Raw genomic sequence first — 26,674 nt, forward strand, 5'->3', positions numbered from 1 at the left:
CTGTAGAAAATTTTGTCAAAATTTTATGTCTACATTGTCAAACTGAATTATATACGTATTGGATCGATCTTTTTTGTTTTAATATATTCCATATATGGACTTACATACAATTTAGAAGATGGTGTTAGGAGGATTTAAGATACCTTGCCATCGGCAAGCGTTACCGCAACTTAAGTAATTCGATTGTGGATGGCAGTGTTTAGATGAAGTTTCTACGCAATCCATGATGGAGGATACATAAGCTTACGGGCGTATATACTTGTTTTTTTTTTTTTTTTTAATTTTGAAAAAGTCAACGTTTCATTATTTTCGCAAAAAATATATTGCATCCAACCAATCGCTGGTAAGGATGTAGTAACCAATTATTACGAATACTTTAATATACATGCAAGTTAAATTTGATTTTTTAAAGTGTAGTTTTTGTATTGCTGCTTTTTTTCAAATCCAACTAATCTCATTAAGAACGCCTTTCAAAGCTTAAAAAATAAAAACGATTTTTTTTATTATCCCACAGGCTTCTGAGTTTATATTTTTTTGTTCTTTCGTTCACTTTGACCAATGAGCTCCTCCAAGTAAATGCAATGGAATGGAAACCTATTCACGCTTTATTAAACAACAGAAGAATTAAATGGCCATTGCTATGGATGGAATATAAGCCATAGGTAGTCGGCCATTCACTCAACTCAACTCTTGCCAAGCCAATATCCGAAAAGGAACAACATTTGCTTGGAGGTGGTGGTTGTTGTTGTCGTCATCGTCGTCGCTTTTTAATCTTTATCTTTTACATATTCTAGAGGATATGTTGGTCGAATATCACTTCTGGCCATAAACTCATCCATATGGACTGGGTGTTGAATGAGGAAGGTAGCAGCAATTGGTACTGCTACTAAAGTCGATGGTAGCTTTTCATATGGTAATGGCCGGAGCTAATAATGGCAACGTAACGTTGGTGATCGGTGTAATTCGACACATTGGCGAAATAGTTTTGTTCGACCACCGCCAACACTAAGAGCTAAGAAAACCTCGCTCCCCCCTATTTCTCCTAGCCATAGATGCGATAGTTACAATATTATTGAAATTGTATGCCCTCAGAGTCCATAGAGCATATCATTATGGTCTTCTTCCTTTCTATCATTATGGTCATCAGCTGCAACATCATCATGGTTATCATCATCATCATCATCATGGTCACCATGATCTGAACATCATCCTTAGTTTTAAATTTGAAGTAGTAGGGGTTACATGGTCTCCTCTACGCTACTCCATTGCGGTTCAAAAATACGTTTTATAGTCTTTCTCCTTATTCCATGGCCAATTCTTTTGTGGACCCCCTAGTATTGCTGGTGGTGGACAAGCAAATTGCTTAAACCGTAATGATTTTCGTGTTGTTGTATAATCAAAGTTTTCCGGGTTGAGGGGTTCGTATGGTCGTTGTTTAACTTCTTCTTCTTCTTCTGTCTGTACCACAATTTGCACGCCTTTGACCATAAGGCCAAATAAAATTAACGAAAATTGTGCATAAAGTCCTAAAAAGCTAATTGTTAGTTTGCACTTGTGTTCATGTAGATCATGTCCAAATTGGGTATGTCGAAAATTGTTGCCTCTTCATGCTATGCATGTTATGCTGGTTGATGCTGATGATCCTGCTGTTCCTTTTGCTGTTAGATACCAGAGGCAATTGTTGTCGATTTGTTTGTCAGACTTGTATTAGGTCCAACAAATTTGATTAGAGATTTTCAAATGCACGACATATTTTTCACAATTTTAGGCAATTTTATGGATTATATTGATAACCCAGCAAAAAATTGTGGAAGTTTTCCCATGTCATTATTCTTAATCCTCTAATGCCACATTTTTTGCTGGTTGACAAAATATAAAATGAAGAAAGAGAATATGCAAAGAAAACTCTGTATGATAAAATACAAAATATGATATAAAGTCTCTTACAGTTTTAACCCTTAAATACGCACTGCCTCTTTTAAGATACAAACAGAAAAAATTCTAACGTCTTAAAATTGTGATCGAATTCTATGAAATCAATGCATTCAAAACATTACAACGCTACTTATAAAAATTTGTTTTTCCCGCAAGGTTTTAGCACTTGCGAGAAATCTGAAGTCAAAATTGAAAATCAAATTTTGAACAAAAAAAAAAACAAGTATATACGGCCGTAAGTTCGGCCAGGCCGAATCTTATGTACCCTCCACCATGGATTGCGTAGAAACATCTACGAAAGACTGTCAACCACAATCGAATTACTTGGGTTGTGGTATCTTAAAACTTCTTAACATCGTTTTCTAAATTGTGACGTTTTCTGAATTGTGACTTATGAACTTGATATGGACCAATTTTTGTGTGATTGGGGATCGATTTATCTGAGGGCTCTATATTAAGGGTGGTTAATATTTCAAGGGCCGATGTTGATTTTGAATAAAACACAAACTATTTAGGAAATTATTGTAATTTTATTTTATTATGATATATTGGTATTACTCAATTATGTATGGAACAAAATATCGGCCAAATGGGCGCCGCGACCTCGGTGGCACACCTTCATCCGATGGTCCAAATTTTCGATGACGCTGAGGCATAATGGAGGTTCTATGCCGTTAATGTGCCGAATTATCTTATCCTTTAGCTATTGAATTGTTGCTGGATTATTGACGTACACCTTTTCTTTCAAATAATCCCAAAGAAAAAAGTCCAACGGTGTCAAATCACATGATATTGGCGGCCACTTGACATCGCCATTACGTGAGATAACACGGCCATTGAATTTATTGCGCAAAAGAGCCATTGTTTCGTTAGCTGTGTGGCAAGTGGCACCGTCCTGCTGAAACCACATATCGTCCACATCCATATCTTCCAATTCGGACCATAAAAAGTTCGTTATCATTTCACGGTAGCGAACACCATTCACAGTAACTGTCTGACCGGCCTCATTTTGGAAAAAAATACGGCCCGATGTTGCCGCCAGCCCATAAACCGCACCAAACAGTCACTCTTTGTGGGTGCATTGGTTTTTCGACCATCACTCTTGGATTCTCATTCGCCCAAATGCGGCAATTCTGTTTATTGACGAATCCACTGAGGTGAAAATGTGCCTCATCACTGAAAATGATTTTCTTCGAAAATTGATCATCCACTGTTGCCATTTCTTGGAACCATTGGAACATTGTTGGATTGTGTATCTCTCCATGGTTCAAATTGTATAAGTATGAAATAGAGAAATGTCAAATAAAATTCGGAAAAAAACTTACAATTTCACCACCCTTTATAACTATAGACCGATATGGACCTAATTGGGCATGGTTTTTAACGGCCATATAATAGCAAAATGTACCAAATTTCAATTGACTCGGATGAAATTTGCTCCTCCAAGACGCTCCAAATGTCGGGATCGGTTTATATGGGGGCTGTATATGATTATGGACTGATATGGACCACTTTTGGCATAGTTGTTAAATGTTATACTCTTTTGAACCAGATCGGATGAATTTTGCTTCTCCAAAAGGCACCGGAGGTCAAATCTGGGGATCAGTTTATATGGGGGCTATATATAATTATGGACTGATATGAACCAATTCCAATTCACGTACCAAATCTCAACCGATTCGGATGAATTTGCTCTTCCAAGGGGCTCCGGAGGTCAAATCTGGGGATCGGTTTATATGGGCGCTATATATAATTATGGACCCTTAACCCTTAAATGAGACTTTTTATTATTTTAAATAAATTTGTGTTTCACTAAAAAATTTCCCCTTTTTATGAAGTGAGCCTAAAGGTAGGTTTTAGGGATCTATAATACAAACCAATAATTGATTATTCGACTCTTCGATTATTGACTTTAAATCAAAAATCGATTTTCGATTATTGACTTTTAATCAAAAATCGATTTTCGATTATTTTTACCAATCAACATTCGAATATTGATTTTTCATAATCGAATTTCATAGAAATAATGATTCCACAAAATATTCGATTTTATGAAGTCTATTTGTCTTTTTGTGAGTGTTATCAACAATAGTGTTCTAGTAAAACGTGTTAATTTTGTTTTTAATTTTATTTTTAAAATGTGCAATATAAAATTATTAACATGTATGAATCATTTATCATTATTTCCCCAAATAATTACCCGTATAAATTCAAGGAAATTGAAAACACAAAGGATTCATTTCCACAAAATTTTTGCCACAATTTTCTATAGAAATAAAATTTGACAAAATTTTCTATAGGAATAAAATTTCGACAAAATTTTCTATAGAAATAAAATTTTGACAAAATTTTCTATAGAAATAAAATTTTGTCAAAATTTTCTATAGAAATAAAATGTTGACAAAATTTTCTATAGAAATAACATTTTGACAATGTTTTCTATAAAACTAAAATTTTGGTAGATTATTTTTGTTCGAGTGGCAAGCATGATTATGAACCGATATGGACCAATTTTTGTGTGAATGGGGATCGGCTATATATAACTATAGACCGATATGGACCAATTTTGGCATGGTTTTTATCGGCTATATATTAACACCACGTTGCAAATTTCAACCGGATCGGATGAATTTTGCTCGTCCAAGTGGCTCCGGAGTTCAATCTGGGGATCGGTTTATATAGGGGCTATATATAATTATGGACTGATATGGACCAATTTGTGAATGGTTCTTAGAGACTATATACTAATACCATGTACCAAATTACAGCCGGATCGGATGAAATTTGCTTCTTTTAAAGGGTGATACGGTCAAAATTTGGTCAATATAAACTAGACGTATTTCTTTAAATTTTGCATTTAAAAAACCTGAACACCCCTCATTTTGAAGGTGTGTGTGTGTGTAGAATGTTGCTCCTATTTTGATTTTGGAATTCACTCTTCAGTTGTCAAAATGCCGTCCAACCAAGAAGAGCAGCGTATCAAAATTTTACTCGCGCATCGCGAAAATCCGAGCTACTCTCACGCAAAGCTGGAAAAATCGCTAAAAGTTGCCAAATCAACCGTTACAAATGTAATTAAAGTGTTTGCGGGACGTTTGTCGACAGCCAGGAAGTCTGGATCGGGGGGAAATCGAAAACCGGAAGCCGCTGAGACGACAAAGAGAGTTGCCGGTAGTTTCAAGCGAAACCCTAACCTCTCTCTCCGAGATGCCGCAAATAAGCTGGGTGTATCGTCTACAACCGTGCATCGAGCCAAAAAACGAGCCGTACTATCGACTTACAAGAAGGTAGTGACGGCCAAAGCGCGATCCCGGAGGCTGTGCACGACGATGCTGATGAAGTTTGACTGCGTGGTAATGGAAGACGAAACCTACGTAAAAGCCGACTACAAGCAAAAAAAGGCAAAAGAAAGGTAGCAGATATTTTCAAGCACATAAAACTGTCAAAGTTCGAAATATCTGGTTTGGCAAGCCATCTGTACCTGTGGCTTGAAAAGCAGCATTTTCATAGCTTCCGGAACTGTCAACCAAGAAATTTACGTGAAAGAGTGTTTGAATAAACGTCTGCTGCCTTTCCTGAAGAAACACGGTTGTTCCGTACTCTTTTGGCCGGATTTGGCATCTTGCCATTACGGTAAAAAAGCCATGGAGTGGTACGCCGCCAACAACGTGCAGGTGGTTCCCAAGGACAAGAACCCTCCCAACACGCCAGAGCTCCGCCCAATTGAGAAATACTGGGCTATTGTCAAGCGGAACCTAAAGAAGACCAAAAAAACTGCTAAGGACGAGCAGCAGTTCAAGGCAAACTTGCTTTCTGCGGCGAAGAAGGTGGACAAGGTGGCTGTACAAAATCTGATGGCAGGTGTCAAGCGTGAGGCCCGGCAATTCGGATTTGGAAAAGCGAAAGCCTAACTAAATATTTTTCCTGAATTTTATACTAATTGAACTTGAAAAAGAAATTTAATTTTATCTTTTAAATAAACGATTTCACCGATTTACACGCGTTTTCCCTTGACCAAATTTTGACCGGATCACCCTTTAATTAAATTAAATGATTTCTTCGTGTTTCCATGTTTGCATAATTTTTGAGTTACATCATTGTCCATTGCATTCCAGCAAAAAAAAGTACAAAGTTGTTCTAAAGGCAGTACTTTCAAATGTACAAAAATGCCTCTCAAAGAAGTTCCTTATTTAAAAAAAAACAGGAAAATCTTTTATTTCAGTATCCCCAAAAAATTAGAGTTTGTACCACAAACAGTTATTTTAAAGCGCATCCCGGAACCCCCATCGACTTTTTTGAAGTTTTAGGCAATCAAATCTTGCAAAAAAGAATAGGAAATCGAAAAAAAAAATGTAATAGAATAATAAAACAAATTAAAATTTTTATCCCCGCTGGATTTGAGCCTGTGCAGTTTGACTGTTTCACTTCCATGGAAGTTGTTTTGAGATGGTTTTGAAAATTGCGCTATTATTATGCCTTTAACTTTGTCATTCCGTTTGTAACACATCGAAATATTGCTCTAAGACCCTATAATGTATATATATTCTGGGTCGCATTCTTTTTTTCAGTGTAATGCCAAATTAATGCTTATTAGAAATATTCATATTTTATCACTTGTTAAAGATAATTTTGTAGTTTGAAGGTAGATATTAAAGTTCAAAATTGCAAGAATGTTTACCGTGTCAGACGAAGATCAAGATGGTCGAAGATTTTCTCTGAGTTATGCCGATATTTCCAAGACTATTTTTGTAACCTTTTAACAGTGATCGAAAACAGGGTATCCACGTTTCAGATCATCTTAAACCCAAATGCCTTGACCATTCCTCGTCATCACCTTCATCATCATGATCCTTATGTAGTGCAGTGTGGTGTCATCCTTCGTATGTGTATCCGTTTCAGTTAAATGAATAATAGTGGTTTTTTGTTTTTGTTCCTTTCAGTTTGCTGTTGTTTACGATTGGATTTAGCCTTAGCACTTGATTAGTTTCGCTGTGGTTTCCTTATTTCTGCTGTTGGTGGATCTTTATATAAAAAAAAAAAACTTTTTATTTTTTTCTTCTGAGCTCTGTGTCTTGTGCTGAAATTATAAAAACACAAGGAATTGAAACAACTGCAAACGAAACTAATTTTCTTGCACACGATGTTGACCAAAGTCGATAAGAAGAGGGAAAATCGCTGGCAAAACAAAAAAGCAACTGAACTAAAAGTCCAAACACCCGTAGACCAAACTACCAACAGCATCGTCGATCAGTCAGCCATTCAAGGCAACAACAATTCAAATTGAGAGCAATCGCGCGCTTAAAGTTTTGTTTTATTGCTTTTGATATATGCGAAGAGACTATGTGGAAGTTTCATTGATAGTCGATTCAGATATGTCTGAATCGACAATGTTTTTAATTAAAGCAAATTTGGAGTTTCTTTCGTGATATTATTTTATTTATTTAATACTTAATTTATTATAATAAAAAATTATAATAAACTTATTTATACGGGCACTAGCAACTTGAGGTTTTTAGACGCTAAACACATTTTATTGAATAATGGCATAATTTTAACTTTAATTGTGATGATGTAAATACCAGAAATAATAATAAATTAAATTTGTTTCACATTTAAATGAGAATTTCATCTTAAATGCATCCTCCGTGAAATTGTACGCCTCTTTGGCTCGATTTTAAAAGTTCTTATTGAGTCATCACTCAAAACATCAAAAATGTTTTCCTTAAGATTCGCATAATTGAAATAAAACAAAAAACAAGTATATAAGGTCGTAAGTTCGGCCAGGCCGAATCTTATGTACCCTCCACCATGGATTGCGTAGGAACTTCTACTAAAGGCTGTCATCCACAAACGAATTACTTGGGTTGCGATAACACTTGCCGATGGCAAGGTATCGTAAAACTTTTTAACACTGTCTGCTAAATTGTAAGTTAGTCCATAAGGGGTATATATTAAAAAAAAGGCCGATTAAATACGTATATAATTCAGTTTGACAAAATTTTCTATAGAAATAAAATTTTGACAAAATTTTCTATAGAAATAAAAACTTGACAAAATTTTCTATAGAAATAAAATGTTGACAAAATTTTCTATGGAAGTAAAATGTTGACAAAATTTTCTAGACCAATAAAATTTTGACAAAATTTTCTATAGAAATAAAATGTTGACAAAATTTTCTATAGAAATAAAATGTTGACAAAATGTTCTACAGAAATAAAATGTTGACAAAATTGTCTATAGAAATAAAATGTTGACAAAATTTTCTACAGAAATAAATTTTTTACAAAATTTTCTATAGAAATAAAATTTTGACAAAATTTTCTATGGAAATAAAATGTTGACAAACATTGCTATAGAAATAAACTTTTTACAAAACTTTCTATAGAAATGAAATTTTGACAAAACTTTCTATAGTAATAAAATTTGACAATTTTTACAAGGCTGTTAGAGGCCATATACTAACGAAATGTACCAAATTTCAACCGCATCGGATGACTTTTGCTCCTCCAAGAGGCTCCGGAGGTCAAATCTGGGGATCGGTTTATATGGGAGCTATATATAATTATGGACCGATATGGACCAATTTTTGCATGGTTGTTAGAGAACATATACTAACACCACGTACTAAATTTCAATTGGATCGGATGAATTTTGCTCATCCAAGAGGCTCCAGAGTTCAAATCTGGGGATCGGTTTATATGGGAGCTATATATAATTATGGACCGATATGGACCAATTTTTGCATGCTTGTTAGAGACCGTATACTAACATCAGGTACCCAATTTCAAACGGATCGGATGAATTTTGCCCCTCCAAGAGGCTCCGGAGGTCAAATCTGGGGATCGGTTTATATGGGAGCTATATATAATTATGGACCGATATGGACCAGTTTATGCATGGTTGTTAGAGACCATATACTAACACCACGTACCAAATTTCAATCGGGTAGGATGAAGTTTGCTCCTCCAAGAGGCTCCGGAGGTCAAATCTGGAGATCGGTTTGTATGGGAGCTATATATATTTATGGACCGATATGGACCAATTTTTGCATGGTTATTAGAGACCGTATACTAACATCAGGTACCAAATTTCAACCGGATCGGATGAATTTTGCCCCTCCAAGAGGCTCCGGAGGTCAAATCTGGGGATCGGTTTATATGGGGGCTATATATAATTATGGACCGATATGGACCAATTTTTGCACGGTTGTTAGAGACCGTATACTTAGACCACGTACCAAATTTCAACCGGATCGGATGAATTTTGCTGCTCCGGAAGGCTCCGCAAGCCAAATTTGGGGATCGGTTTATATGGGGGCTATACGTAAACGTGGGCCGATATGGCCCATTTTCAATACCATCCGACCTACATCAATAACAACTACTTGTGCCAAGTTTCAAGTCGATAGCTAGTTTCGTTCGGAAGTTAGCGTGATTTCCACAGACGGACGGACAGCCGGACAGACGGACAGACGGACAGACGGACGGACGGACGGACGGACGGACATGCTTAGATCGACTCAGAATTTCACCACGACCCAGAATATATATACTTTATGGGGTCTTAGAGCAATATTTCGATGTGTTACAAACGGAATGACAAAGTTAATATACCCCCCATCCTATGGTGGAGGGTATAATAATATGCATTTAATACTAGCGACGCCATCTATGTGTCAGACCGGGGATTCATCAGCCAACCTGTTAGATGTAGGTGTTTTCCCCGGAAATGGGATCCCGGGAATTCCATTATTTATTACAAGAGAGATGAGATTGAGACTTCTACCTGTCAACTTCTCGAGAGTGGTAAGAAGAAATGAGGAAAAGTTTTAAGAACGGATATCTCATGCACCCGAATGAGAAGATTTCCCCATATTAAGACTTAGTTAAGTTTTTCAACGAGAGAAGCTGAAAAAAACAACCCAGCTTAAATATTGGAAACTTCTTCCTAAATCATTACTTTAAATGCACATCTTCTTAATTTGGACTTAATTGCACTTCACAAGAAGTTCTTTTGGATTGATATATAAACATCCTTTGTTTTACTAATTTTTCGCAATAAATTTTATATTTCTGAATTTTACTGGGTTTTGAAAAAATTACATTATTTATTTGGTATAAAATATTTGCAAGTATAATTCAAAACGTCTTTACCTAGAGATACAAGTAAGCCTTATGATTTAAAATTAAATCCGAAATTCTGAAATATCATCACTCTCGCAGAACTAATGAGAAATCAATGCTACGGTTGCTTAAAAAGATGACTTCCACCCTATGGTAAGCCCATGTACAATTCATTGCTTCTGAGCCAATTTTTCACCACTTCCAGATCAAAATAACCTTTTTACAGCTTCTCTGGCCAAGCTTTGTTTGTACGAAAGTTGCGAGAAAGAGAATTTGGTTTTCTCAGATTCCGAATTAAGCAGTGTTTCGTTCAATGACAAGGACGTCATTTTTTAGCCGAGACCCAATGGCGTTCCACATTGCGAAGCTTTGAAACAATCTGTAATGTCACAAGCATAACTATGAGGGGATAATCCCCCTCCGAAAAACTTTTTGGTTTTTGTCAAAACTGGAATTGAAAATTACGATATTTTCATCAGTTATAGAAGTTTTACTTCTCTTTTTGTGATATAAATATTAATATAGCTATTCACGTACAAACAAATGCAAATTTTAAAATACAAATTACAATAGTCAAAAAGAGTGCTCTTAGTTCCAAAAAAAAACAAAAAAAAAAAAAATAACCGAAGATGCGTAATCCTTATGCATAATCCTTAGCCTATATTTAAATCTTATTTATCTTTAATCTAAAGAATCAATATATCAGTTAAATTAATCACAATTTCTTTAAATAAAACATGTTTTTTTATAACCTCCACCATAGGATAGGGGGTATATTAACTTTGTCATTCCGTTTGTAACACATCGAAATATTGCTCTAAGACCCCATAAAGTATATATATTCTGGGTCGTGGTGAAATTCTGAGTCGATCTAAGCTTGTCCGTTAGTCCGTCCGTCCGTCTGTTGAAATCACGTTAACTTCCGAACGAAATAAGCTATCGACTTGAAACTTGGCACAAGTAGTTGCTATCGATGTAGGTCGGATGGTATTGAAAATGGGCCATATCGGTCCACTTTTACGTATAGCCCCCATATAAAGGGACCCTCAGATTTGGATTGTGGAGCCTCTAACAGAAGCATATTTCATCCGATCCGGCTGAAATTTGGTACATGGTGTTGGTATATGGTCTCTAACAATCATGCAAAAATTGGTCCACATCGGTCCATAATTATATATAGCCCCCATATAAACCGATCCCCAGACTTGGCTTGCGGAGCCTCAAAGAGAAGCAAATTTCATCCGATCTCGCTGAAATTTGGTACATGATGTTTGTATATGGTCTCTAACAATCATGCAAAAATTGGTCCACATCGGTAAATAATTATATATAGCCCCCATATAAACCGATCTCCATATTTGGCTTGCGAAGCCTCAAAGAGAAGCAAATTGCATCCGATCCGGCTGAAATTTGGTACATGGTATTGGTATATGGTCTCTACCAACCGTCCAAAAACTGGTTCACATCGGTCCGTAATTATATATAGCGCCCATATAAACCGATCCCCAGATTTGGGTTGCGGAGCCTCAAAGAGAAGCAAATTTCATCCGATCCGCCTGAAATTTGGTACATGATTTTGATATAAGGTCTCTAACAACCATGCAAAAATTGGTCCACATCGGTTCATAATTATATATAGCCCCCGTATAAACCAATCCCCAGATTTGGCGTGCGAAGTCCCCAAGAAAATCAAATTTCCCCGATCCCGCTGAAATTTGGTACATGATGTTGGTATATGGTCTCTAACAATCATGCAAAAATTGGTGCACATCGGTCCATAATTATATATAGACCCCATATAAACCGATCTCCAGAATTTCATCCGATCCGCCTGAAATTTGGTACATGATTTTGGTATATGGTCTCTAACAACCATGCAAAAATTGGTCCACATCGGTTCATAATTATATATAGCCCCCGTATAAACCGATCCCCAGATTTTGGCGAAGTCCCCAAGAAAATCAAATTTCATCCAATCCGGTTGTAATTTGGAACATGGTGTTAGTATATGATTTTTAACAACCGTGCCAGAATTGGTCCATATCGGTCCATAATTATATATAGCCCCCATATAAAACGTTCTCCAGATTTGACCTCCTGAGCCTCTTGGAGGAGCAAAATTCATCCGATCCGGTTCAAATTAGGAACGTGGTGTTAGTATATGGTCGCTAACAACCATACCAAAATTGGTCCAATCACACAAAAATTGGTCCATATCGGTTCATAATCATGGTTGCCACTAGAGCCAAAAATAATCTACCAAAATTTTATTTCTATAGAAAATTTTGTCAACATTTTATTTCTATGGAAAATTTTGTCAAAATTTTATTCGATTCATAATAAAATTTTCATCATTGTCAAAATTTTATTTCTATAGAAAATTTTGTCAAAATTTTATTTCTATAGAAAATTTTGTTCAAATTTTATTCGGTTCATAATCATGGTTGCCACTCGAGCCAAAAATAATCTACCAAGATTTTATTTCTATAGAAAACTTTGTCAAAAGTTTATTTGTATAGAAAATTTTGTTAAAATTTTATTTCTGTAGAAATTTTTGTCAAAATTTTCTTTCTATAGAAAATTTTGTCAAAATTTTTATTTCTATAGAAAATTTTGTGAAAATTGTATTTCTATAGAAAATTTTGTTAAAATTTTATTTCTGTAGGAAATTTTGTCAAAATTTTATGTCTACTTTGTCAAACTGAATTATATACGTATTGGATCGATCTTTTTTGATTTAATATATACCATGTATGGACTTACATACAATTTAGAAGATGGTGTTAGGAGGTTTTAAGATACCTTGCCATCGGCAAGCGTAACCGCAACTTAAGTAATTCGATTTTGGATGACAGTGTTTAGAAGAAGTTTCTACGCAATCCATGATGGAGGGTACGTAAGCTTCGGCCTGGCCGAACTTACGGCCGTATATAAAGGGTGATTTGTTAAGAGCTTGATAACTTTTTTAAAAAAAAAAACGCATAAAGTTTGCAAAATCTCATCGGTTCTTTATTTGAAACGTTAGATTGGTCCATGACATTTACTTTTTGAAGATAATTTCATTTAAATGTTGACCGCGGCTGCGTCTTAGGTGGTCCATTCGGAAAGTCCAATTTTGGGCAACTTTTTCGAGCATTTCGGCCGGAATAGCCCGAATTTCTTCGGAAATGTTGTCTTCCAAAGCTGGAATAGTTGCTGGCTTATTTCTGTAGACTTTAGACTTGACGTAGCCCCACAAAAAATAGTCTAAAGGCGTCAAATCGCATGATCTTGGTGGCCAACTTACCGGTCCATTTCTTGAGATGAATTGTTCTCCGAAGTTTTCCCTCAAAATGGCCATAGAATCGCGAGCTGTGTGGCATGTAGCGCCATCTTGTTGAAACCACATGTCAACCAAGTTCAGTTCTTCCATTTTTGGCAACAAAAAGTTTGTTAGCATCGAACGATAGCGATCGCCATTCACCGTAACGTTGCGTCCAACAGCATCTTTGAAAAAATACGGTCCAATGATTCCACCAGCGTACAAACCACACCAAACAGTGCATTTTTCGGGATGCATGGGCAGTTCTTGAACGGCTTCTGGTTGCTCTTCACTCCAAATGCGGCAATTTTGCTTATTTACGTAGCCATTCAACCAGAAATGAGCCTCATCGCTGAACAAAATTTGTCGATAAAAAAGCGGATTTTCTGCCAACTTTTCTAGGGCCCATTCACTGAAAATTCGACGTTGTGGCTCGTTAGTAAGTCTATTCATGATGAAATGTCAAAGCATACTGAGCATCTTTCTCTTTGACACCATGTCTGAAATCCCACGTGATCTGTCAAATACTAATGCATGAAAATCCTAACCCCAAAAGAATCACCCTTTACTTGTTCTTTTTTTTAATTTTAAATAAAAATTTTCCTAGATCAAAGACATAAAGGGTGATACGGTCAAAATTTGCTCAAGGGAAAACGCGTGTAAATCGGTGAAATCGTTTATTTTAAAAATCAAATTAAATTTCTTTTTCAAGTTCAATTAGCATAAAATTCAGGAAAAATATTCAGTTAGGCTTTCGCTTTTCCAAATCCGAATTGCCGGGCCTCACGCTTGACACCTGCCATCAGATTTTGTACAGCCCCCTTGTCCACCTTCTTCGCCGCAGAAAGCAAGTTTGCCTTGAACTGCTGCTCGTCCTTAGCAGTTTTTTTGGTCTTCTTTAGGTTACGCTTGACAATAGCCCAGTATTTCTCAATTGGGCGGAGCTCTGACGTGTTGGGAGGGTTCTTGTCTTTGGGAACCACCTGCACGTTGTTGGCGGCGTACCACTCCATGGCCTTTTTACCGTAATGGCAAGATGCCAAATCCGGCCAAAACAGTACGGAACAACCGTGTTTCTTCAGGAAAGGCAGCAGACGTTTATTCAAACACTCTTTCACGTAAATTTCTTGGTTGACAGTCCCGGAAGCTATGAAAATGCTGCTTTTCAAGCCACAGGTACAGATGGCTTGCCAAACCAGATATTTCTTTGCGAACTTTGACAGTTTTATATGCTTGAAAATATCTGCTACCTTTCCCCTTCCTTTTGCCGTATAAAACTCCTGTCCCGGAAGCTGCTTGTAGTCGGCTTTGACGTAGGTTTCGTCGTCTATTACCACACAGTCAAACTTCATCGTCGTGTACAGCCTCCGGGATCGTGTTTTTACCTTCGTATTTTGTTTATCATCGCGATTTGGAGTCACTACCTTCTTGTAAGTCGATAGTCCGGCTCGTTTTTTGGCTCGATGCACGGTTGTAGACGATACACCCAGCTTATTTGCGGCATCTCGGAGAGAGAGGTTAGGTTTTCGCTTGAAACTACCGGCAACTCTCTTTGTCGTCTCAGCGGCTACCGGTTTTCGATTTCCCCCCGATCCAGACTTCCTGGCTGTCGACAAACGTTTCCCAAACACTTTAATTACATTTGTAACGGTTGATTTGGCAACTTTAAGCGATTTTGCTTTGCGTGCGATTAGCTCGGATTTCCGATGCGCGAGCAAAATGTTGATACGCTGCTCTTCTTGCTTGGACGGCATTTTGACAACTGAAGAGTGAATTCCAAAATCAAAATAGGAGCAACATTCTACACACACCCACCTTCAAAATGAGGGGTGTTCAGGGTTTTTAAATGCAAAATTGAAAGAAATACGTCAAGTTTATATTGACCAAATTTTGACCGTATAACCCTTTACGACTTTAAGGAATGGACGGTAATTTCTAATATTCGTTCAAATAAAGATTATAAACATTCGTTTAATTAATATTTAATTTTTTGAAAGAAATTTGTCTTTAATGTTGTGTAAATTACGTGTCCTACATTTGAGTTGTATAATCCTTTATATTAGGTCAATATTTTTCAGTGTAACCATTGCACCACGTTGGCGCGGATACCTAAAGACATTTTTGAAGGCCTGTGCCTTCAAACATTTCGCCCGCAGACCGTGGACAGGACTCCTAGCACTCATTACGCATCAACCCAGAATGGCTTTATAAAATTATCTGATAAGAAAATTTTATTTTTTATTAAACTTCTAAGATTGAAAAATATGTACAGAATAATTATTTTATTTGCAATTGTCACAATTAGTATTTTTAACATGTTCCAAGCTTATTCGATTCAAAACAAGTAGTATGTGGGAGGTATCCCACAGCTTAAAAAAGAGGTCCATAGCTTCATTTCTACCGTACCAAATGTCCACCAAAATCTCCGAATCTCAATTCGTTTGACTTTTGTGCATTTTGTAGAGTAAAATGTTTACTAAAAAATACTAAAGTGTCGGTCATCTCAGAACGGTGCTTCCAAGGAAATGGCTCAAATAGCGCAGAGCTACTTTCATGCAACGTATGATGGCTATGTTGGCTGTTTGAAGTCCATAATTCGTGTCAAAGATAGCCAATTCGAATAAATCTAAACTCATTCTAAAATTTGTTGTTATTTCCGAAATATGTTGCTTTTGAACAATAAAATTAAAACAAGTAATGAAAATATAGCGCTCTACATATCAGCTAATTCCTTCACTGAATGCCTTGTCACACTAATTGTGAACACCTTAAAAACGCTTTGTAGTTCTCCCATGTGTTATCCCCAATATTGGGAAGAGAAACTTTTTGGCGTGACCGTGATGCAAAGTGGTGCATGCCCACCTCGCATTCACAGGGTCGTGGGTTCAAACTCAGTTTAGACCGAATACCAAAAAGTTTTTCAGCGGTGAAGTATCCCCTCTAAGTAATGATGGTGACATTTCTGAGTGTTTCAAAGCTTCTCTAAGTGGTTTTACAGCGATGTGGAACACCGTTCGGACTCGGCTACAAAAATTAGGACCCTTATCATTGAGCTAAACACAGAATCGGGCAGCACTCACTGATAAGAGAGAAGTTCACCACTGCGGTATCACAATGGACTGAATAGTCTACGAGAGCCTGACATATCGGGCTGCCACTATGTCTAACCTAACACCTGATCCCATGGTAAATATTGCACCACAGTGCCCCAGTATTAGAAATAATAAAACAACATCATCGTAAACTTCTAGCCTCCACTCCTCGTAAGACCTTAAGAATTTTTGATACAAAAGTTGATATGTTTGAATGCTGTTTCTTGCAGGCTATACAGGCATTCATCCATTTGGGGATGGCTTCTTTCGGCCGATTTTGTCGTAGTTGTGTTGGCACTATAGTTGTTGTTGTCTTTGTTGTTGTTAAAGATACTTGCTGCTCTTGTTTAAAAGTCACTAGAGGCGCTTGTTTGCGATTTGTACTTTGTTGTTGGTGGTGATGTTGCCTGCAACTACAACTTCAATAACAACTGCAACACCAAATGGCAGCAACAACAACACCAACAACAACCACTTCACCATAATAATACAGAAACAACCTTAATTTGCAGCGTAAAGCCCCCCATCATACAGCAATGGGGCAACATCACTGGCAACAACAATAACAACAACAACTGCAGCAACAACATTAAACGAAAATTGCTATGAACTTTGTGCACCTTTTTTTTGCTTTTGATACCAAAATGTTGCAGTCGTCTTACTATCTGGCTGGCTGAATGGTTGTTGGCTTATTTACTTGCTTCGCCAACTGACTGACTGACTGGACTGGACTGAAACGCTTAAGTCCAACCAGAGGAGAGTTGCATAGGACTATGGCTCAATGTGAAAAGGATGGAAAAAATGTTCATTTAGTTTAACATCACGATGTAATTTTAAAAATTACTTTTACCAACAATTCAACATACAACAACAGAAGCAACAACAATTGCAGCAAGAATATCAACAGAAAAAAAAAAAAAATAAACGCTCGCCACTCAAGATTGCCAGTGGTAGTGCTTATGTTTTTTCTGTTTTTAGTTGAAGGTATGCTTTATTGTTGTTGTTATTCACCCAAAATTTGGGTTACAATTTGCTTGCTTGTAGACCTTGCCATTTTGTCCGCGAAATGACCTCTTGTACAACGAAATATGGCCGCATAATGCCTTGGGCCCGTTGAGGAGATGATTACAGTATGTCGCGCGAGCGCAAAAAAAAAAACACAAGGTAATACGAAACTCCCATGACTGACGCGATTTCCTAAGGGGCGACGTACTGTGCTTGTATTTGTGCCCATTCCCTAAATTATCAAGTGATTATGTTGAACCTTTAAGCCTTTTTGTAGTTAATTAAAAAACGGCGTGCGAATCCTATGTGGGCAACATTTTTCGCAATTTTAATCCCCCTAAATTGTTCCGTAAACAATTTTTATTTTTAAGTTTGTATACAAATGAAAAATTCTGGTAAATTCATTTATATATTAAAAAAAATTACATAAGAAATCATAGACAAACTTTACAATATTTTTTGAAGAATCGAAACAGAAAACTGATCGAAAGAACACAATAAGGGAATAAAGGGTGATACGGTCAAAATTTGGTCAATATAAACTTGACGTATTTCTTTCAATTTTGCATTTAAGAAACCTGAACACCCCTCATTTTGAAGGTGTGTGTGTGTAGAATGTTGCTCCTATTTTGATTTTGGAATTCACTCTTCAGTTGTCAAAATGCCGTCCAATCAAGAAGAGCAGCGTATCAAAATTTTGCTCGCGCATAGCGAAAATCCGAGCTACTCCTACGCAAAGCTGGCAAAATCGCTAAAAGTTGCCAAATCAATCGTTACAAATGTAATTAAAGTGTTTGGGGAACATTAGTCGACAGCCAGGAAGCCTGGATCGGGGGGAAATCGAAAACCGGAAGCCGCTGAGACGACAAAGAGAGTTGCCGGTAGTTTCAAGCGAAACCCTAACCTCTCTCTCCGAGATGCCGCAAATAAGCTGGGTGTATCGTCTACGACCGTGCATTGAGCCAAAAAACGAGCCGGACTATCGACTTACAAGAAGGTAGTGACTCCAAATCGCGATGATAAACAAAATACGACGGCCAAAGCGCGATCCCGGAGGCTGTACACGACGATGCTGACGAAGTTTGACTGCATGGTAATGGACGACGAAACCTACGTCAAAGCCGACTACAAGCACCTTCCGGGACAGGAGTTTTATACGGCAAAAGGAAGGGGAAAGGTAGCAGATATTTTCAAGCACATAAAACTGTCAAAGTTCGCAAAGAAATATCTGGTTTGGCAAGCCATCTGTACCTGTGGCTTGAAAGGCAGCATTTTCATAGCTTCCGGGACTGTCAACCAAGAAATTTACGTGAAAGAGTGTTTGAATAAACGTCTGCTGCCTTTCCTGAAGAAACACGGTTGTTCCGTACTGTTTTGGCCGGATTTGGCATCTTGCCATTACGGTAAAAAGGCCATGGAGTGGTACGCCGCCAACAACGTGCAGGTGGTTCCCAAGGACAAGAATCCTCCCAACACGCCAGAGCTCGCTCCGCCCAATTGAGAAATACTAGGCTATTGTCAAGCGGAACCTAAAGAAGACCAAAAAAACTGCTAAGGACGAGCAGCAGTTCAAGGCAAACTGGCTTTCTGCGACGAAGAAGGTGGACAAGGTGGCTGTACAAAATCTGATGGCAGGTGTCAAGCGTGAGGCCCGGCAATTCGGATTTGGAAAAGCGAAAGCATAACTGAATATTTTTCCTGAATTTTTATTTATTTATTTATTTATTTACACAGCATATTAGCAGCTGGTTACAGTAAAATAAAAAGTATGACTGTAGGAGAATTTTGTTTAATTTCTGATCCCCATGATCAGAATAGTCAAATGAAGAAACACTTTTTTGTTTGTTTTTAGTTCATAATTATTTCACAATTCAAAAGTTTTATTAATTCATATTCACTTATAAATTATTTTATTATTTCATGTAAGTGATTGAAACTCAATTTTATACAACAACTATTTACTAGCTATGTCCCAATGCATAGCTTTGATTTAAAATAATTCAAATGTTCTGCTTCTTGTAGATGACCAAACGCAAGTGACTTTGTTTGTTACTGCCCCAAGCAGTCATAGCAGCAAGATCACCCAAAAATGTTTTCTTGTCTGTACCTACATAAATATGTACTAACGAGTGTGTATATAAATACTCATATGCATGTTAGTATGTATGGCTAGAACAGTTAGTTATGCATTTTGGGTAAACAAATAAGAGTTGAAAAAGGGAGTAGAAGAATGATTTTTGCAACTCAAGTGGAGACATCATTTTTAATGTAGGGATTGCGTTAATAGATTAATAATATATTCAGTTTGGGAGGAAAAAATCCCAAACATTCTCCCGGGCCAAGAACTACGATTTTATAGTTGTAGTTTCTTCTCTGTTGACATAGTTATCGTTAGACGGCAGGAAGCATATTTTTGTAATAGGTCGTTTGATGTACTTGCCATTACAGTATAGGGTTACAACACGTACCAAACCATCAGGACCTGGATGTAATTGTTCAACTCTGGCAAGTGGCCATTGACCTGGAACACTTCTTTCATGTAAAAGTAGGACTAAGTCTCCGACTCGGATATTGCGTTCTATTTTGTTCCATTTTGGGCGAGATTGTAATCTGCATAAATATTCCTTGTGCCATCTATGCCAAAAATTTTGTTTGAGACGTTCAACCATTTTCCAACGGCTCAAGCGATCAATGTTGATTTCAAGTAAGTCATCGTCGGGGATGCAATTGGTGGCCTCACCAATTAGAAAATGCGCTGGTGTAAGCGCGTTTGAATCTGCAGGATCAGATGATAGGGGGCATAAGGGCCTTGAATTCAGGCAACTTTCAATTTGTGCCAATAGTGTGGACAGTTCCTCGTAGGTGAGTAAACGGTCTTTCATGATTCGACGCAAGTGGTGTTTTGTTGACTTCACACCGGCTTCCCATAAGCCGCCAAAGTGAGGTGAAGCAGGGGGTATGAAATGCCACGTTGTGCCTTGATTCGCCAAAGTTTCCACAAGATACTCTGGGAGTGATGATTTGTTCCGTTGGTAAAGAACTTGGAGTTCTTTGTTAGCGCCTACAAAATTTGTGCCGCAGTCTGAGTAAAGGTCAGTACATTGACCTCTTCGTGAAGTAAAGCGGCGGAAGGCGGCGATGAAAGAATCCACATTAAGACTTGTTGCACCTTCAAGATGTATTGCTTTTGTGCACATACAGATGAATAGACAAATGTAGCCTTTTGTTGTTGCAGCTGTCCTCAGTGACGAAGCTTTTATATTTATGGGACCGGCATAGTCTAACCCACTATGTTTGAAGGCTCGGGTTGGTTGAAGACGGACCGAAGGCAAGTTCCCCATAAGTTGTTGGCAGCTTTGTGCATTGTATTTAAAGCAGACAACACATGCACGTTGGACCCGTTTTGCTAAATTTCGAGCTGATATGATCCAATAAGTACGAGAAACGTAAGACTGCATGAGCGTGAGGCTACCATGAAAGGTTTTTATATGTGCATCTGAAAATATAAGAAAAGATAGCGGATTTTGTTTGGACAACAAAATCGGGTGTTTAGTATTGTACGGGATTTGTGCATTTGATATACGTCCACCAACTCTTAAAATGTCCATTTCATCCAGAAATGGTGATAGATTTGAAATATTACTTCGAGTTGGAATTCTGTGTCCCAATTGAAGGCAGCTAATTTCTTCTCGAAATGAAATGGCCTGTGTAATTTTGACAAGCAAATGCAGTGTTCTCTTTAGTTCGTACGATTTGAGAAAACCGGTTTCTTTGCTGTTTTGTTTTGCTTGTGATTTAATGTTGTTGTAAAAACGAAGAATGTATGACGTCACACGTACTAAAGTAGACAGCTTTGAATAACGATGAGTTATTTCGGGATATGACGATGTGGTAGTTGTTTTTGTTACATGATGTGTGACAATGTTTTCGTTGAAATCTTCCACATGAGATTCGGTAGGGGAAAGAGGCCATTGTTCTTGTTCTAATTGGAGCCAACTTGGACCTTTCCACCACAATGTATGATGTATCAGTTGTTCAGGAAATAATCCACGGGACGCGCAGTCAGCCGGGTTGTCGTTAGTTGGGACATATCGCCAGTCATTTACATTAGTTGAACGTTGAATTTGTGCGACTCTATTTGCCACGTAGACTTCCAACCGTTTTGAAGTATTTTTCAGCCACGCAAGAACGATGGTACTATCCGTCCAGTACACAGTGCTGCTAACGTTGAAATCTACGCTGGCTTTTATCTTGGCAACTAACTTTGCCGAGAGGGCAGCCGCTGTTAATTCCAGCCTGGGAATTGTTTGACTTTTTAGGGGTACGACTTTTGTTTTCGCTTGTAATAAATTTATTATTATCTCACCAGATTGTGTTTTTATTCGGGTATAAACTACAGCTGCGTAAGCCAGTTTTGAGGTATCGCTGAATGCGTGTAATTGTATTTCACAGCCGGTTGAGCTGTAGCCAATCCATCTTGGTATTCTTATCTCTTCAAGAGATTTTAATTTTGACCGAAATCGGAGCCATTCCTGTTGAATATTTTTGGGTAAAGTATCATTCCAGTCTAATTTTAATTTCCACAACTGTTGAAATATAATTTTTGCTAAAATGGTCGTTGCACTGATCCAGCCTAAGGGATCAAATAATTTGGATGCATCTGAAAGTAAACTGCTTTTAGTAATGTTTTCAGAAAATTGAAAATTTATTGAAAAACAGAAGTTATCGTTCTTGGTATCCCAGTGTATACCAAGTGCTTTAGCCATTCTTGGTTCTTGGATAGCAAATAAATTTTTAACTTCACGGTCTTCTTCTGAAATGCTCTCCATGAGCTCCACTGAATTGGAATTCCACTTTCTTAAATGAAATCCTCCTGATTTCAAAAGATAAGTAAGTTGTTTTTGCAAATAAAAGGCCTCTTGTAGATTGTCTGCTCCAGATATGACGTCATCAACATACGTATCAGTAAGCAGTGTTTTGCTAGCTTGTGGGAAACGTTTCTCCTCATCAGTGGCTAGTTGTTGCAATACTCTAATTGCTAAGTAGGGAGCAGACGTAGTACCGTATGTTACAGTTCGTAAAGCATATACACAAATTTTGCGAGAGGCATCTCTCCATAATATACATTGGTAGTTTTGGTGTTCAGGAAAAACAAATATTTGCCTAAACATTTTCTCCAAATCAGCTGTAAAGGCAATGCGATGTCTTCGCCAACGAGTGAGAATTGTTGGGAGATCATTTTGTAACGCAGGGCCAGCTGAGAGTTCCTCATTAATAGAAGTTTGTGGAGGTTTGCAGTTACCACCATCAAAAACAACACGAAGTTTTGTTGTTGTGCTGCTCTCTCTAAGCACACCATGGTGGGGAAAGAAATATGCATTTGGAGGTATTGAGTGTGGGTACTCACCGAGTTTTACCATATGTTGTAGATTTTCGTATTCCAACATAAACTTTTTGTATTCTGCGGCAAATTGTTGTTTGTGTTCAAATGTTGATTCCAATTGTTTCAGTCGTTTTAAAGCATTGTAGTCCGTGTGGGAAAAAGAAGGTAGCTCATGACCTTGTAATAATTTCTTAAACGGTAAATGTACAGTGTAGCGTCCAGTATCATCGCGTGTATGAGTTTCCATGAATAATTTCTCGCAAAGATCTTCTTCCGTAGACAGCGGCTTGGCGTCCATAATTTCCTCCTGTTCCCAAAACAGTCGGAGCTGCTCATCAAGAGAGCATAAATTAGCGGAAATTCTTGGAGAATTAAAATATGATTTAGTGGAACCAGATATCATCCAACCTAGATACGTTTCTTGCAACAAAAGCCCATTTTGTAATTTTTTAATGCCTGGAAGTAGTAGATCAGAGTATACATCATTTCCAAGAAGAATATCAATTTTATCTGGGGATAAAAATTCAGGATCTGCAAGAAAGAACTTAGAGACATCGGGAATACTTTTTACTGATATTTTCGGCGGAATGTATGAAGTTACACTGGAAACAATAAGAGCCGTAATAGGTAATTCAAATTCCTTTTTGTATTTAGAGTATATGGTAAAATTGGCTACTTTATGCACAGTGATGGCTCGTCCTCCACCTATACCAGAAACATCAACTTTGGTTTTGGAAATAGTAATAGGTAGTAGCTGTGAAAGTTCTTCAGATATAAATGAAATTTGTGACCCTTGATCCACAAGAGCTCTAGCACAAAAATTTTGGTCATTAGTTGTAATTAAAACTTTCACAGTCGGCAGCATTGCTGGATTCAAATTCGATGCGCCAAAATTAGAAAGGTTTGTACTTACTGTAGCAGTGTCAGGAGTAGATGTAGTAGCAGGCGGCTGGAATGTTTGATCCATGGTGGAATTATTCGGTTGAGTAATAGGTGATGTAGTCTTCACGTATTCGTTGTGTATAATAGTATGATGCGGCTCACGACAAATATGGCATCTAGTGTTTAGTCTACAAGACGAATGCAGGTGTCCAGAATTTAAACAGTTACGGCAAAGACGATGCTGATTTACGAGATTCCTTTTCTCCGCGGACGAAAGGGTAGTAAATCGGAAGCATTTATAAAGTGGATGACGTTTGTGGCAGCAAGGGCAGTTGTCATCGTTGACAGTTGAAGCTGTGTGAGCTCGTACAGTTTTTGTTGGCTTTTTACGAGATTCAATACCAAAGGTTTTTGGTGTACAACTAGAATCTTCTTCTAGAGATTCCAAAGTTCGAAAGGTAGTTTCCAAAAAAATTAACATTTCAGACATCGGAGGGATGGAAGTACTGGCTTTGAGTGACTGTTCCCACTCCTTGCGGGTCTGAGCATCTAGTTTTTGCGTAAGCAAATAAATTAGAATTGAGTCCCATGTTGAGATATCAATGTTCAACGACTTCAGTTGAGACAGACAAGTTCTGGTGGTGTCCAGTAGAAATTTTATATTCTTAAATGTACCGTTAGATGGTGGAATGGAAAACAGGCGCTTTAAAATTTGTTCTACAAGTTTACGTTCATTATGAAATCTCTTCTCGAGAGCATCCCATGCCATATCATAACTTGATTCTGCTGCTGGGTATTCACTTACCATGCTAAGTGGCGTACCGGTGCATGAACTTTTCAAGTAAAAATATTTTTGTACCTTAGTAAGGGAACTATTTTGATGCACAAGGGTATTGAACATATCACGATATGCAATCCATTCAAGATAATCCCCTGAAAATGTTGGCAAATCAATTTTTGGTAACCGGGCTGCAGCACAGAACGATTCATTGCGGCTGGGGGCTGAGAAAGTACTTGCGTGAACGGTTGGAGTCTGTGGGGAATCAAAATCGAAAAGGTTATCAAGTAATTTACTTTTCAAATTAATATATGAGTCATAACACATGTAATAGGTATCACTACTGATATAAGGCACGTCCTTTTCATTAATAGAATTTTCTCGTAGAATCTCCATGATTTGATCGTGTCCATCCTTGAAGAATTTAAAGTTGTTTTCCAAGTCTTCCAGAATTGTTTGCACATAACCTTTAGATATGGCTTCTTTGGGTTTAGCGTTGAAGGCCGCAGCCACGCGCTTAATATGGTTGAAGATCCTCTTCTGGTCTTCGATAGCTACTTCAGACGATGACATGTTTCTTTGAATTTGGCTCGAAATTCAGGAAAGAAACAAATGTACAGGCAGTACGTATGAAAAATACCGTAGACTTGACGGCAGTAAATCAGTGTGCAGACAGCACGTTAAAAATACCGTAGGCTTGACGGCAGTAATTTTATATGTAAAGGGAGGCCTTGTCTCCACGCGGACAGCTCCCGGGTTTCGGCACCATTTATATGTAGGAGAATTTTGTTTAATTTCTGATCCCCATGATCAGAATAGTCAAATGAAGAAACACTTTTTTGTTTGTTTTTAGTTCATAATTATTTCACAATTCAAAAGTTTTATTAATTCATATTCACTTATAAATTATTTTATTATTTCATGTAAGTGATTGAAACTCAATTTTATACAACAACTATTTACTAGCTATGTCCCAATGCATAGCTTTGATTTAAAATAATTCAAATGTTCTGCTTCTTGTAGATGACCAAACGCAAGTGACTTTGTTTGTTACTGCCCCAAGCAGTCATAGCAGCAAGATCACCCAAAAATGTTTTCTTGTCTGTACCTACATAAATATGTACTAACGAGTGTGTATATAAATACTCATATGCATGTTAGTATGTATGGCTAGAACAGTTAGTTATGCATTTTGGGTAAACAAATAAGAGTTGAAAAAGGGAGTAGAAGAATGATTTTTGAAACTCAAGTGGAGACATCATTTTTAATGTAGGGATTGCGTTAATAGATTAATAATATATTCAGTTTGGGAGGAAAAAATCCCAAACAATGACGCTTATAATAATTAAAAATAAAATAAAATAAAAAAAAATAAAATAAAATATATCTATATAATCTATTTTAGTAATTGTAGGGACAATAGAAGATTTATAGGCAGGATTGGGACTAAGAATTGGATACAAACAACAAAAAAGCAAGAGAAAAAAGAAGAGAAAAAAAAGATAAGATAAGGAACAATTTTACAACAAGAATTGGGAATATAGTGTAAAGCTGGAGTAAATTCATTGCGGAAAAACTGGGATACCAGGGATAGAATGGGTTTTGTATTAGACGAATTATGGGTCAGGAACTAAGAGAATCAGGAACTAGGATGAATCAGGAACATGGTGATAGCAGGAATAAGGACAGCAGGAACGGATACAGGAAATGACGCCAAAACATTGTAGGAGCATAGTAGGTATGTTGAAAGGAAGAAATTTAGGCAATTACAAGTCAGGAACCAGGAAGAATCAGGAACACAGCAGTATAAGGAAATGGAAAATAAAATCGGAGAGAATAATATCGCTTGAACGGGAGTTATTGCAGGAACATGGTGATAGCAGGAATCAGGAACACGGTGATAGCATGAATAAGGATAGCAGGAACGAACACAGGAACTAATTGAACTTGAAAAAGAAATTTAATTTGTTTTTTTAAATAAACGATTCCACCGATTTACACGCGTTTTCCCTTGACCAAATTTTGACCGTATCACCCTTTATGGGACGGAACGAGGATTGGGATATGACGGCGATCATTCGGGACATGAAAATTTTGAAGGGGCACGTAAGCCTTTTCAAAGAATGTTCTTAGATAACGATTTAAGTAACAGCCCATTATTTTTAGACTTATACT

The 26,674-nt window shown here is 37.3% G+C and overlaps 1 protein-coding gene across 1 annotated transcript; it reads right to left on the reverse strand.

Moving 5' to 3' along the window:
* Positions 1-19,801: 19,801 nt before the first annotated feature.
* Positions 19,802-25,072, reverse strand: LOC142235340 (uncharacterized). The gene is made up of 2 exons (XM_075306598.1): positions 22,207-25,072; positions 19,802-22,023 (listed from the first exon to the last, which is right to left on the reverse strand). The coding sequence occupies exons 1-2, from the start codon at positions 25,070-25,072 to the stop codon at positions 19,802-19,804; spliced, it is 5,088 nt and encodes a 1,695-aa protein (XP_075162713.1).
* Between the last annotated feature and the right edge of the window lie 1,602 nt (positions 25,073-26,674).

This window comes from Haematobia irritans, chromosome 1 (assembly GCF_050003625.1).
Source record: "Haematobia irritans isolate KBUSLIRL chromosome 1, ASM5000362v1, whole genome shotgun sequence".
Lineage (NCBI taxonomy): Eukaryota > Metazoa > Arthropoda > Insecta > Diptera > Muscidae > Haematobia > Haematobia irritans.